At 42.7% G+C, this 15,246-nt stretch overlaps 1 protein-coding gene across 4 annotated transcripts in view; it reads right to left on the bottom strand.

The window, feature by feature from the left end:
• Positions 1–15,246, bottom strand: part of LOC141100188 (uncharacterized) — a 94,285-nt gene that overhangs the window by 17,020 nt on the left and 62,019 nt on the right. Inside the window, exon 8 of one of the 4 annotated variants that reach the window (XM_073588500.1) lies at positions 3,634–3,748. The exons of the other annotated variants lie outside the window; for them this stretch is intronic. Within the exon in view, the coding sequence (XP_073444601.1) occupies positions 3,735–3,748 (14 nt within the window). The 3' untranslated portion in view covers positions 3,634–3,734. Of the gene's footprint in view, positions 1–3,633; positions 3,749–15,246 lie in introns of those variants that run through there. 4 annotated transcript variants of the gene reach the window in all.

The raw sequence follows: 15,246 nt of genomic DNA, 5'->3' as shown, positions 1-15,246 counted from the left end.
TCAAGTTGAGCAAGCTTTTTACTGATGTTCCCACCTCTAATCCCACCAACAATCATGTCTATCCCAGCAACCCTAAGTAAGGAAGAATCACTGTTATGATAGATTTTAAAGTGTTTCGGCAGTGTTTTCAATGATGAAATATCCTCGATATCCTTGGCTGCTTTTATGCCTAAAACGTGCTCACGGACCCTCACCTTGAGTTGTCGGGTGGTTAGCCCAACACAGATGAGCGAACATGGGCACGTGGCATAGTATACTACCGCTGTGGAAGAACATGTAATGTTTTTGGTGATGGAAAAGGTACGAGAATTATCAGAATTACTAATCTATCATAACAGTGATTCTTCCTTACTTAGGGTTGCTGGGATAGACATGATTGTTGGTGGGATTAGAGGTGGGAACATCAGTAAAAAGCTTGCTCAACTTGAGACCCAGTGGATTTGGACACTTCGTACTGTGTCCCCACTGGGTCTTAATGAAAGTTTGTCTTTTATACCTTTTTTATAATTAAATGTTTTTTATCTTTCCAGCTATTTGTCTGCTGAATGAATTTTATGGACCATTTATGAAAATAATTATATATGTATATATTGAAACTACAAGGGAATTTCTTGTGTATACACATGGACACCTTGACAACTACAAGAGAAGATATTTTTTCTTTACATCGGTTAATAAATATATAGTATATGTAATTAAATGGCGTATTTTTTTGATAATATGTATTACTAATTTATACAAAATAATTTTTCTATATATATATGTATCTTAATTATGTATCACAAATTCATATGGAATGATTTTTCTATATCTTAATTGCATGTACTGGTTTTCACATTATGCATTTATTTTCTATAATGAGATATCTTGATTGTATATAATTGTATATATATACATGGCCTATTCCTTTTTCATTTTGTATTTGATTAATATTTTTATTGATTGCACATAGTTTATTATCACTTTTTTGCATGTGGTTTTCATGTGTTGATTATATGTCTTCTTTATATTATTATGCCATGTATATAGAGTTATGTCCGTATGTTGCATTAGCAATTGGCTAGTATCATTGTCTCTGTAGTAAATATACATATGTTATATATGTGATATAAACGTTTAATCATATATTCAGGCTGTGTGTATAGCTGTGCGCGTCGCTGTCTGACGTCCTGGTAGAAATTTAAGGCATTGGCGTCTTTATGCATCTGTCTATATGCACTACTGTGCGGTGATTAATTGCATGACGCCTTCTGCCTTCTATGTCTCTGGTGACGCTGACTGCGCACGCGCCATTTTGCCTTATACACCTGACTATATGGACTATAAATAGATCCTCTAACTGAGGCATTACCATCCCCCTGACGAAGGAGTTTTTCCGAAACGTGCGTCGGGGCGCGTTCTTTTTGGCACTCCGCCTTCACCACTCTCTGGTCATTCACTCTCTAGGTAACCAATCGTGCTATATTGCATTATATTTTCAGGACAGTTTTTGCTGCATGGGCGTCCCACTGCGGTGTGCCCTTGTAGCTCATTATTCTGATTATTACCTCAGCATTTGTCCTCCAAGCAGTGCATTGTGCTGTATAGGGCTGCATAGTTTGGGCACACATTTTCTGTGCAAGCGCTTCATTAGCCATTGCCAGGTACATTAGGCATAACTTAATGTGGCCCATTTTACTTATGCGGCATTGTTTAGCGCATGTGCTGTCTTGCTTATGGTTTTGGCCCATTTCTGCCATATTGCGCTTTTCATGGTGTTTTTTGTGGCCTTTTTACCATTGTTCAGCGCATGTGCTGTCTGGCTTCTGTCCCTGATTTATTTCTGCCATATAGCGCTTTTCATGATAAGCTTTTATATAGCTACCTTTTGGCACACATTATATATATATTTTTTTTTTTTTTTCCTTTTTCTTTTTACCATGATTTGTTTATACACATATAAAAAATTTTTATATATTTTTTTTTTTTTTGGTGCACACTAATCACTTTTATATATGTAACACGTATATATATTAGTTTTTCACTAATCCTGCGTATATATTATTTTTCACTATTGACCTTTATATTTTTGGTTTTATTGTGCCTACAATGCTTTTTGGTTGCTATATATAGGGATCATTATATATGACTCATTTAACACTTTCTATTCTATAGTGGTGATATTATTACAAGTACAGACACTTAACCATTTATGTATTATGCGGTTTTTTGCCATTTTTTATACGTTGTTTCATATATTGCCGTTGTTGTTGTCTGGCCATAATTTTAATAAAGGCTTATTTTATATATATTTTGCCTCTATTTTAGTGCTTATATACACATTCCCATTATTCTGGTTCTCTTTGTTACACCAGTAGTTGGTTTTTTCATACATACCGGATGGTCTGCCATCCATTCTTTGGAAGAAACACATTGGTCAATTATTAATTTATTAATTTTTAATTTTTATTTGGCTGTATAATTATCTATATTATATATCTTTGTTGTTTCTTTTTTGCTCTTTTCAGCATACAAAATGCCAGATTAAACCGGATCAAACGGGTTGAAACTTGGCGAATGAGAAATGTGACCTGCCTGTGGCTGCACGGATGACATCACAATGATGATGACATCACAATGATGATGATGATTCCAGTAGCAGCACAGTGACCATTAGAACCATTAGTGTTTTTCCTCAGCAGCTTTGTGAGGAAAGATCGCGCTGCGGCTAGCTTGCTACTAGTGCTTGCTACTTGCGATTTTTTTTGTCTCTTTTCTACTAGCGCCTTGTTGATGTCTATGACTCAACATGTGGTGTTGTAGAAGAAGAAAAAAACAAACAACATCTTCAAAAGGAGAGAGTAATAGTGGAGAGAAGGAAACACCAACAGGTCCTGACATAGAGGATCCAGAGGAAGGATGTAGCCATCAGGTGAGCAAACCTGAAACTACTATTCATCTACCGAAAAGACACTCCCTTCTTCAAGGACTGCAGAACCAGTGGAGAAGGTTAGTAGGATCCATAAGGAAGATGGAAGCCTCCACAATAAAAAGAGGAAGGCAACTGTTGGGAAACCAGAATTTAAGAGACACCCCCGAAAATCAGAGTGGATCTTGCGAATGGGAAGTAGAAGACCATAGTGCACCTGTTGAAAACCCAACAATAAAAAATGCAACAGAGGAAAAATCAATTGAAAAACCTGTTGTGTGTAATGAAGAAAAAGCAACAGTGACGCACCAAGGTGGCATAAAAAGACCCTACACAGAGAGCAGATCCAGCATTACATCTGATGAACAATATCTAGTGTCAATGAAAAAAGCAAAACTAGATACTGAACATTCTCATACAAAGACCTCAGAAGAAGGAGAAATAGCCACGGTGCCATTAACAGTGGACAAATTCACTTTTCATCATGTTCTTGGATCAGGTTGCAGTGGGGTGGTGATGCTGGCAACAGAGTCCATTCAAAAAGAGCGTGTTGCCGTAAAAGCAATTGTTAAAAAAGAAGCTATGCAATGGAAAGAAGAAGTAATAGCAGAAAGCAAAATCCTGCAGATGACTCACAAGAGCATCTTTTTAGTTCACGGCTATGGAGCTTTTCATACTAATACCTACCTCTACTATGTCATGGAGCTAGTCACTGGCGGGACCCTCCTTGACGTGGTTGAAGAGAGAGCACCGCTAAGCCTCTGCATCGTACAATTTCTAGTGGCGGAGATAGTGTGTGGAATACAATTCCTCCACTCCAACGGCATCATTCATGGAGATCTGAAATACGAAAACATCCTGTTAACCAGCCAAGGCCACATTAAAATTACAGATTTTGGATTGTCATCCATAATGACAAAAGAAGGAGACTTTGATGGGACCACTGCACTGGAAAAAATAATTGGCGAACCATATCTTGCTGAAGAAGACTGGTCTAGTTTAGGCATAATTATCAATGGTTTGGTCGCCATCCCAGGACCTCTAGGGATGTTCACAACAATCATTGACATGATCGATGACCGAGAAACATTTGAATACTTTAACCCTACAATTGTAGACTTGGTACTGGGTCTGTTTTGTAACGACAAGTCTCCGAGGTTAGGAATAGAAGGAAACATACGTGAGCATGACTTTTTCACTTCAATTAATTGGGAAGAAGTAGAATCTGGGAAAATGACATCACCACTAAAGATCAGTACTCAAGATGCTACTGATGAGCATGTGACAAGTGAGACACCTGTACCACACAGTAAGGAGAAGGAGGATCCATTCCTTTTGGAACACCAGCAGTTCTTTCAGAAAATCTCATTTGTTTGTCCTGCTTGGAGAGCACACTACCACACTGCTCCAATGCACCCAGATGATTCACCTGCTGCCCCTCCATTACCTGACCAGCTAAGCTAAGAGACTGAACTTCCTGGATATTGTGGAGGACTGCTCACAGGCCCATCAAAAAGCAGCTATAAAGCCTGAGCACAAGATCTACGCAAGCTGTATGTTCACCACTCTAAACACAGTTATGTGTACCAGTTATAGAATAAATAGTTTTGTAACTTTCAAAGTTTGAACTTAATTTTTTAAAATAGCTCCTTTTCGTTCCGACTTTAGTAAACTTATTTGGGCTGCAGGTTGTGCACCCCTGATTTAGACTGATATTAGTTACTTTATTTTTCAAAATAATAGCGGTCAAATTTGATCAGGCCCGGATTGAGCATCTGCCGAGGCGGCCAGATGCCCGATGGTCCGGCAGGTCCCCACCACAAAGTGGCCCTCCGGCCCTTTAAATCTTCTGTGTGAAGGACCTATGTACGCCCGCTGTTTAGTTGCACGCGCCAACAAGGGCTATATATATATGTGTATAATATATATATATATATTATATATATATATATATATATACACATCCTGCAGTGTCACCTAGATATAACGTATATACACATCAGTAGCAGTATCGCCTGTATAATGTACAGTATATAGACTGCTGAATATCTAATATATTAAGCTTAATGTGTGTGTATATATGTGTATGTATGTCTGGGATTGGCATCCGCACCGTCACAGCTGCAGCCGCAAAATTTGGCACAGTCACACGTCTGGACCCCGAGAGCGTCATAGGCTATGTTGTGAGGTGAAATCTTAACCACGTGCGTTCCAATTCACCAAACAATTTTGCCCCTATCTACATAATGGGGAAAAAGTGAAAGGAAAAGTGTTGGAGGCAAATTGACTGCCAGATGTGAAAAAGGGGGACTTAAAGGATGAGAGCGATGGCGCCAAAGAGAACATACCGTACAGTTGCTAAGGTGGGGCCCTGACATGGGATACTCACCACACACGGGGATATGAACACACACAAAATGCGCCACAAACTACCACGTGCTTCAACACATATACCACCCTCAGCACACATTTCACCACACATACCACCAACCTCGCCACATAAAAGTCAAAAAACAAAAGTCGCCACTCAAAACTCGCCACGCTGTCCCAGAGCTGTTTAAAAGATGAAAAATGAGCTGTGATTGGTTGCCATCAGCAAGTTTTCTTTGTAGACAGTTGTGGTAACTGAGGCCTATTATTCTTATCATTTCTATGGTGTTATCGTCCTTCTGTAAAGCTGGAAATAACACAATTTATTACCGTGCCAACACAGACCACCCTCTGACACAGACTGCAGGGGGAGCCCAGTATCACACAAGATAGGATTAGATACACGGTTCAGCAGTCATTATCACACAGGAGAGGATTAGATACATAGCTCAGCAGACAGTATCACACAGGAGAGGATAAGACACACGGCTCAGCAGTCAGTATCACACAGGATAGGGTTAGATACACAGCTAAGCAGACTGTATCACACAGGATAAGATTAGATACACAGCTCAGCAGTCAGTATCACACAGGACAGGATTAGATACACAGCTCAGCAGTCAGTATCACACAGGATAGGATTAGATACACAGCTCAGCAGGCAGTATCACACAGGATAGGATTAGATACATAGCTCAGCAGACAGTATCACACAGGAGAGGAGTAGACACGGCTCAGCAGTCAGTATCACACAGGATAGGGTTAGATACACAGCTGAGCAGACTGTATCATACAGGATAGGATTAGATACACAGCTCAGCAGTCAGTATCACACAGGATAGGATTAGATACACAGCTCATCAGTCAGTATCACACAGGACAGGAATAGATACACGGCTCAGCAGACAGTATCATATAGGATAGGATTAGATACGCAGCTCAGCAGACAGTATCACACAGAATGGGATTAGATACATGGCTCAGCAGTCAGTATCACACAGGATAGGATTAGATGCACGGTTTTTATGAGCAATATAATCATTATTATTTGTTATAACTAACCACAGTTGTTTACTATGCCCAGGCTCTTCAGCTAGTACATTATATAGGTGATACTGTGATTATATACAGCAGTAGCAGCCAGCAGTCTATATACAGTACATTATATAGACAATACTGCTACAGATGTATACTCATTATATATAGGTGATACTGCTGTGTATATATCTATGTATTGCTACAGATGTATACTCATTATATATAGGTGATACTGCTGTGTATATATGTAATGGAACTGGAATTGAGGTTTGTTGAATGCAGTGAAGAGCAGGAGGCAGAGAAGGGGTTAACAGTGTTTACTTTAAACAGGTTAATTGCGTACAAGGAATACTCTGCGCAGGGAGATGAAAACAACCACGTAATGCACAGGAACACGAAGCACAACAGAATTTGCACAAAAACGCAATATTCGGAGGAAAAAGGGGTGTATGAGAGAGGCAACTTATCGGTTGAAGTTCTTGTTGGGGAGAGGTTGGAATAGCTCCCGCAGGCGTCGCAATCCATGGACAAAGTCTCTGGCTCTGCTGCGCAGGAACGAAATGCACTGTCTCCTGACCGTGCCGAGGTATCCGAGCTTGCTTGCCTTGGAAACAGTCCCTTTTGTTGGTTGCTCTGGAGTGTCGCAGAACACGGGGAGCACACAGGTTGATAGGCCGCGGGATGTACAAACCTCTCATGGGCCAGCTAAGATCGGAAGGATTAAGATTGTCTTTTCCAATGCACGATGTATATCGGACCGATGCGGGAACACCTGGGGTCAGTGAAGTAAGTACGTCCTGAGAGACTGAGTCTTTCTGCAAGGTATTGGCGTATGTGGGGTTCGTCATCGGAGTAGTGGGGAGGGAGTTAACCTTCACCCTTCTCCATTGTCACCTTCCTGCCAAATCTCTTGTTTTCCCGTGCTCAGTCCTTTTATCTCCCCCACGCCCCCTTCGGTCAGGTGCTCAGGTCCGTTCCACCCAGACCAATCGCCCCCCCCGGCAACAGTGGTGACAGTTCTGTTAGTTCCGGCCCTAAAAAGCATATAGAATCGCCGACTCTATTGTGGCTCATCTTCTTACATATATACACAGCAGTAACACCTATTTATCATGTATACAGTATTTGCAGTATCACCTGTATAATGTATAGACTACTGGCACTGAGTAGGGAGTTCCTGGAGATGTGCCGTTATGTAACCTGGCAGTGCGGCTCTATGTGTGGCCGCTGAAGATGCGATTTTCTATGCTCGTACCAATAGAGCACGGCAGTAATAGAGGAGGGGTGATTCATTTCTGTCATGTGCTCTTTGCTCCTTTCTGGGGGGGCAGAGAATGGCTGGGAGCTTATGTTCCCGGGGATGCTAGATTTCTCCCACCCAGTCAGTGTGTGCTGAAGTGTTGTGGAGTGGGAAAACTGTTGCTCATAGCAACCAATCACAGCTCAGCTTTCACTTTTAACCCCTTTCTGAGATCTGACTTACTATCCTGTCCAGGTGACCCGGGCGCGTATGACCATGGACAGGATAGTACGTCATACCGATCAGCCACAGGTGAACGCAGCCGGGTGTCAGCTGATTATCAAAGCTGACACCCAGCACTAAGCGCCAGGAGCGGTCACGGACCACTCCCGGCTCTTTAACCCCGTAACACTGCGATCAAACATGATCGCAGCATTCCGGAAACAGGCAGATGGGCTTTCAGCTCTGACAACCCCTCTGCCTTTGGACCAGAGATCCTGCAGCATGACACAGGGTCCCAATCGCTGTCATGGAGACCTGATGTCGTCATGATGACATCTGGGTCTCCAGACCTGAGAGACTTCCTGACATACGCAGTGAAGTCTCTCAGGTTAGTGTAAAATCCCTGCAGCGATTACAGCTTCTATAGCATGCAGATCTGCATGCTATAGAAGCGAGCAGCTGGTGTAAAAGTAAGAATTAAATATAAAAGATTTTTTTAAATAATTGTAAAAATATTTAAAAAAATAATTAAAATTAATAATTAAAAAAAAATCAATATTTATTCTATAAATAAATATTTGAATAAAAAAAATCTGAACAATAAAAGTACACATATTTGGTATCCCCGCATCCATAATGATCCGCCCTACAAAACTGTCCCACTAATTAACCCCTTTAGTGAACCCCATAAAAAAAAAGACAAAAAACAATGCTTTTCCATCATACCGCCAAACAAAAAGTGGAATAACACGTGATCAAAAAGACGGCTATAAATAATCATGGTACCACTAAAAACGTCATCTTGTCCCGCAACAAACAAGCCACCACACAGTTCCATCACTGGAAAAATAAAAAAGTTATAGCTCTCAGAATAAAGTGATGGAAAAATAATTATTTTTTTATCTAAAATAGTTTTTATTGTATATAAACGCCAAAACATAAAAAAAATATAAATGAGGTATAGCTGTAATCGCACTGACCTGAAGAATAAAAACGCTTTATCGATTTTACCACACGCAGAACGGTATAAATGCCCCCCCCAACAAGAAATTCATGAGTTGCTCGTTTTTGTTCATTCTGTCTCCCTAAAATTGGAATAAAAAGTGATCAAAAAAGTCACGTGCCCGAAAATTGTACCAATTAAAACGTCAACTTGCCCTGCAAAAAACAAGACCTCACATGACTCTGTGGGCCAAAATAAGGAAAAATTATAGCTCTCAAAATATGGTAATGCGAAAACTATTTTTTCCAATAAAAAGCATCTTTTAGCATGTGACAGATGCCAAACATAAAAACCCGCTATAAATAGCAAATCAAACCCCCTTTTATCACCCCCTTTGTTAAGGAAAAATAATAAAATAAAAAAAAATATTTATTTCCATTTTCCCATTTGGGTTAGGTTTGGGGCTAAAGTTAGGGTTAGGGTTGGAACTAGAGTTGGGGTTAGGGTTTGGATTAGTGTTTGGATTAGGGTTGGGATTAGGGTTGAAATTAGGGTTAGGGATTAGGGTTAGGGGTGTGTTAGGGTTAGGTTTGTGGTTAGGGTTACGGTTAGGGCTGGAATTAGGGTTAGGGTTGGAGTTATAATTGGGGGTTTCCACTGTTTAGGTACATCAGGGGCTTTCCAAACAAGATATGGCATCCGATCTCAATTCCAGCCAATTGTAATCTTTTTAGAGTAGTGTAATTAGAAATCTGTAGTTTGAAAGATGGAATTTGAAAGATGGCAGACCACGTCTGGTCAGACTCATGCCTTTGAATATATGTGCACCTAAGGGCTCACAGCAGTGAGGGGATGTGGGCGTGTTTGGTCAGACCACATGTTCATCGTTAAGCAAGGTCATAAAAAGGGGGAGAGGGGTTTCACTGACCACTCGGAGATATGCATGGAAAAGACAAGAGGAATGGAATACATTATGGATACCAAATGATGGGTAAGCAGAACATACCACAGAAAGCAAATGCAATTACATGGACAATCAGGAGCCGGAAAAAGCTGTATGAGTGTATAGGTGTGTAGATGAGTGTATGTGTGTTTATAGATATGTATAGGTGTGTATAGGAGTGTATAGGTGTGTATAGGAGTGTATAGGTGTGTATAGGATTGTATATGTGTGTATATATATTACTGGCTGAAATCTTAGGCCTGGACAATGTTTCTAGGGTCTTTCACGCATTTCTACTTGAAGCAATGATGTAGCTTCCTATTACATTAGGTCACGTCAGTGTGTAGGACTGACAAGATGTCATCGCAACATCCAGCAGTTGCCCCCCAGACCATGTTGTATTGGAGGGCAGCAAGCAGCATTCTGGAATAGAAGGTGAGAAGGACTAGTTAAAGACTCCCGAAAATAGCTTTTCTAGTGCAAATGCAGAATTTTTTTTCTTTTGTTCATGTTCTCCATCCATGAGATGTGGTCCTGTCTTCTGTGTCTATAACTAAATAGTCATATTATGCAAGTGGGTGTGGTTCAAAACTCCTCACACGAGGATCGTCCCAGGTTGCACTTACAAGTCCGATTTTAGGGAGCAGAGGAGGCTCAGGAGTGGAGAGATGCATTAACAAATGAAAAACGCCAGATGCTGGAGAACAGTGATGTATACACCAGGTAAGAAATTAAAATAGTTTACGGTAAATGATAGGTTCTCTTTAAAGAGAATCATTATGAAAAAAATGGCTTGTTTAAATCAGGTTTCTACAAAGCTATGTTTTCTTTTTAGCCAAGAAGCTATATCTTTACAAAAAGCCCTTAAGTTTAGTATGGCCATAATTGTACCAACTTGGAGAATTATTTTTGCCCAGTCATATTTACTGCACAAAAAAAACACATTTTCTCCTCACTTGAAATTTTCATTTCCATTTTTTTTCCTTTACCAAATAATGTACTGCAAACTGGGAATGATACCATATTTTGCAGATTATAAGATGCACCAGATTCTAAGACACACCCCAAATTTTGAGGAGAAAAGTAGGAAAAAAACTTTTTTAATAAAATGGTGGTACCTCTTATAATCTATCCGTCTTATTGCTTACTGGGGGTGGTGGCCAGCACTGGTTTTAGGCAAAGTAGGACCCTAGGCAAAGTTTAAAATGGGGCCCCAAATGCTAACATATTGCACATCACACAGAAGCATTTCGGTTGCAGTTACATGCGCTGAGTTCAGGCCGCTAAATGAGTGTGATCGACAATATTGAAATCGTTCAACGCTTGTTTCCCGGCCTCTTTACACCGTCTGAGAAAGAATGATGGGGTCAGAACAATCACTATTAGATCAATCTGTCTCCATACAAAATCATGTTATCAGCAGCACATCTACAGTTTACACCGCCGATGTGCTGCTGAGAACAATGATTTTTGTTCCAGCATAAACAATCCAATCACTCGATGAATAGGTAAGCATTTTGCTTGATTAGTATAATACACCCCATAGTCCTCCATATATTATAAAGTGCACCACAGTCCTCCATATTGTAAAATGCACACCCCATAGTCCTCCATATAATATAATATGCCCCATAGTCCTCCATATAGTATAATACAATCCCTATAGTCCTCCATATATTAAAATACACTCCTCAGTCCTCCATATATTAAAATACACTGCTCAGTCCTCCACATAGTATAATACACTCCTCATAGTGCTCCGTATAGTATAATGCACCGCCATAGTCATCCATGCAGTACAATTCACTTCCCATAGTATAATGCACCCCATAGTTCTTCATATAGTATAATGTAATCCCCATAGTCCTCGATAAAGTATAATGCAGCCCACATATAGTATAATGCAGCCACCTCACAAAGTATAATGTAAGTCCCCATGGAATATAATGCAGCCCCCCCTCATATAGTATACTGTAGCCCCTTCATAGAGTATGATGCAATCACCCTTCACAGAATATAATAAATACTAGCAGAAGAGCCTGGCACTGCCCGGGCATAGTAACTAACTGTGGTTAGTTATAACAAATTATAATTATCCTCCATCCCATAGTCCCGTGCCAATATACCCATCATACATATTCTTCATCCCATAGTCCCGTGCCCATATACCTATCATACATATACTTCATCCCATAGTCCCATGCCCATATACCCATCATACATATTCGCCATCCCATAGTCCCGTGCCCATATACCCATCATACATATCCGCCATCCCATAGTCCCATGCCCATATACCCATCATACATATCCTCCATCCCATAGTCCCGTGCTCATATGCCCATCATACATATCCTCCATCCCATAGTCCCGTGCCCATATACCCATCATACATATCCACCATCCCCTAGGCCCCTGCCCATATACCCATCATACATATCCTCCATCCCATAGTCCCGTGCCCATATACCCATCATACATATTCGCCATCCCATAGTCCCATGCCCATATACCCATCATACATATTCTTGATCCCATAGTCCCATGCCCATATACCCATCATACATATTCGCCATCCCATAGTCGAGTGCCCAAATACCATCACACATCCTTCATCTCATAGTCCCATGCCCATATACCCATCATATATATCCTCCATCCCATAATCCCGTGCCCATATACCCATCATACATATCCTCCATCCCATAGTCCAGTGCCCATATACCCGTCATACATATCCTCCATCCCATAGTCCAGTGCCCATATACCCATCACATATCCTCCATCCCATGGTCAACCATTATGACATCATAATGAGCGGCGGGGCTTGCAACCAATGATGACATCAGCGTCGCCATGGCAACCATTATGACATCATAACGAGGGGCGGGGCTTGACGCGCACACACTTTTTCGCCAGTATGTAGATGGGGGCATTATGACATCATAATGAGGGGCGGGGCTTGACGCGCACACACTTTTTCCCCAGTATGTAGACAGGGGCAAAATTGTTGGGTGAATTGGAACGCGCGGGGTTAAAATTTCACCTCACAACATAGCTTAGGACGCTCTTGGGGTCCAGACGTGTAACTGTGCCAAATTTTGTGGCTGTAGCTGCGACGGTGCGGATGTCCGGGATAGGCATACACACACACACATATACATACACACACACACACACACACACACACACTTAAGCTTTATATATTCGATAATACAGCCCCCCATAGAATATAATGTAGCCCCGAATAAAATACAGCTCACCTCCCCATAGAATATAATGAAGCCCCATCAAAGGGTATGATGCAATCCTCCCTCATAAAATCTAATAGAGCCCCCCATAGAATATAATGTAGCCGCCCATAGAATATAATACAGCCCACCTCCCCATAGAATATAATGTAGCCCCCCATAGTATATAACACAGCCTCCCCCCATAGAATACAATATACCCTCCATAGTATATAACACAGCCTCCCCCCAGAATATAATATACCCCCCAATAGTATATAACACAGCCTCATAGTATATAACATAGCCCCACAGCCCACATAGTATATAGCACAGCCCACATAGCATATAGCACAGCCCACATAGTATATAGCACAGCCCACATAGCATATAGCACAGCCCACATAGCATATAGCACAGCCCACATATAGTATATAGCACAGCCCACATGGTATATATCACAGCCCACATGGTATATAGCACAGCCCACATGGTATATAGCACAGCCCACAGCTCCCCCCCCCCCCAGAATGGCCCCACAGTCCACTACTCATTGTTATATTTAAAAAAAAACACAACACACTCCTCACCTCTCATGACCGCGCTGCTCCCGACTCCTGTCTCAGCGGCTGTGCTGCCTGGCACACGTCATCGCGCACCTGCCGTGTCAGAGGCAGAGTGCGGAATGATGGGAGAAAAAGCGCCAGCTGACACTGTCTCCTCCATCTATGCTTTGAACTGTACCGGCAGACGCCAGTATAGTTCAATGCGGCTGGGGGAGTCAGCATTAGGGGTAGGCGGGTCCCCCGCCTCACGGGGCCCCATAGTGGCTGCATGATGTGCTGCTAGCTGGGGGCCCCAGGGGGAGCGGGGACCCCAGGCAGCTGCCTGGTCTGCCTGCCCTGGTGGTGGCTGCGGTGAAGCGGAATCCCAGGGTTGCTGCTGGATCAGGCAAGAGTGGTGCGCTGCTGCAGGCTCATGACCGCGCTTCAAATGTTTTTTGAAGCAGACAGATAAGGGGGACAGTCATGCTGACTAGTGCATCATCTGCACTGGCCATCCGCGTGGAGTCAACGAAGGCACGCAAAACTTGGCAGATGTCCCTCATAGTGGCCCACTCAGTGGTGGTGAAGTGTGTCCGGCGCACAGTGCGACTTGTTTGTGCCTGATGCAGCTGGTACTCCATTACTGCTGCCTGCTGCTCACACAACCACTCCAACATATGTAACGTTGAATTCCACCTGGTGGGGAGGTCACATATGATGCGATGTTCTGGCAGGCGGAATCGGCGTTGCAGAGATGCAATGCGCAATCTTGCCATGCTTGAATGCCGCCTGTGAGCACACTCTAGGCGAACCTTGTGCAGCAGGGCATCAAGATCCGGATAGTCCCTCAGAAAGCTCTGAACGACCAAATTGAGCACGTGTGCCAGACATGGTATGTGAGTGAGGTTGCCTAGGCCCAGAGCTGCCACTAGATTTCGACCATTATCACTCACTACCAAACCTGGCTGCAGATTCGCTGGCCCAAACCACACATCGCTCTCCTGCTTGATGGCATTCCAGAGCTCCTGTGCTGTGTGGCTCCGATTCCCCAAAGAAATTAATTTAAGGACGGCCTGTTGACGTTTGGCCACACCTGTGCTCATATCTGGCCTAACAGGCTCATGCAGTGCTGATTCCAAGGAACTAGAGTAGGAGGAGGACCCAATATGTACAGACTGCATTCCCGCAATCCTTGGAGTTGGCAGAATACGTACAGAGCCACTCTCCAGATCTGTACCCGACTCCACAACATTGACCCAATGGGCAGTGAGGGAAAGGTATCGTCCCTGTCCATGGCTACTGGTCCACGCATCGGTGGTCAGGTGGACCTTGCTACTGACGGCATTTACTAGCGCATTTTTAATTTTTCCTTCTACATGCTTTTGCAGGGCAGGGACTGCTTGCCTGCTGAAATAAAAGCGGCTGGGCACATTGTATTGTGGAACTGCCAATGACATCAAGTTCCGGAAGGTGTCAGTCTCCACCAGCCTGAATGACAGCATCTCAAGGGCCAGTAGTTTGGCAATGCCGGCATTCAGAGCCAGTGCTCGGGGATGGTTTGCCGAGTATGGCCGCTTTTTATCCCATGCCTGTGCTACCGATTGCTGGTGAGTGGCCTGGGAGTGTGCTGATGACTGAGAACGTGGTTCAGTGGGTGGAATTTCACTGGGTCTCTGGACAACAGTGGCAGAGGTTCTTCAATGGCGTTCCAGTGAGGAAGCCGAACCAGCTGTGTGTGAGCTGGAGGAAGAGGCCCCAACACGAGCTGAAGAGGTGGTAGGTGCTGCTGAAGGTTGGCCTACATCTT

Source organism: Dendrobates tinctorius, unplaced genomic scaffold, assembly GCF_039654945.1.
Source record: "Dendrobates tinctorius isolate UK_male_01 unplaced genomic scaffold, ASM3965494v1 ptg000103l, whole genome shotgun sequence".
Classification (NCBI taxonomy): Eukaryota; Metazoa; Chordata; class Amphibia; order Anura; family Dendrobatidae; genus Dendrobates; species Dendrobates tinctorius.
The sequence above is the reverse complement of the archived record's forward strand: the minus strand, read 5'-3'. Positions and strand labels throughout refer to the sequence as shown.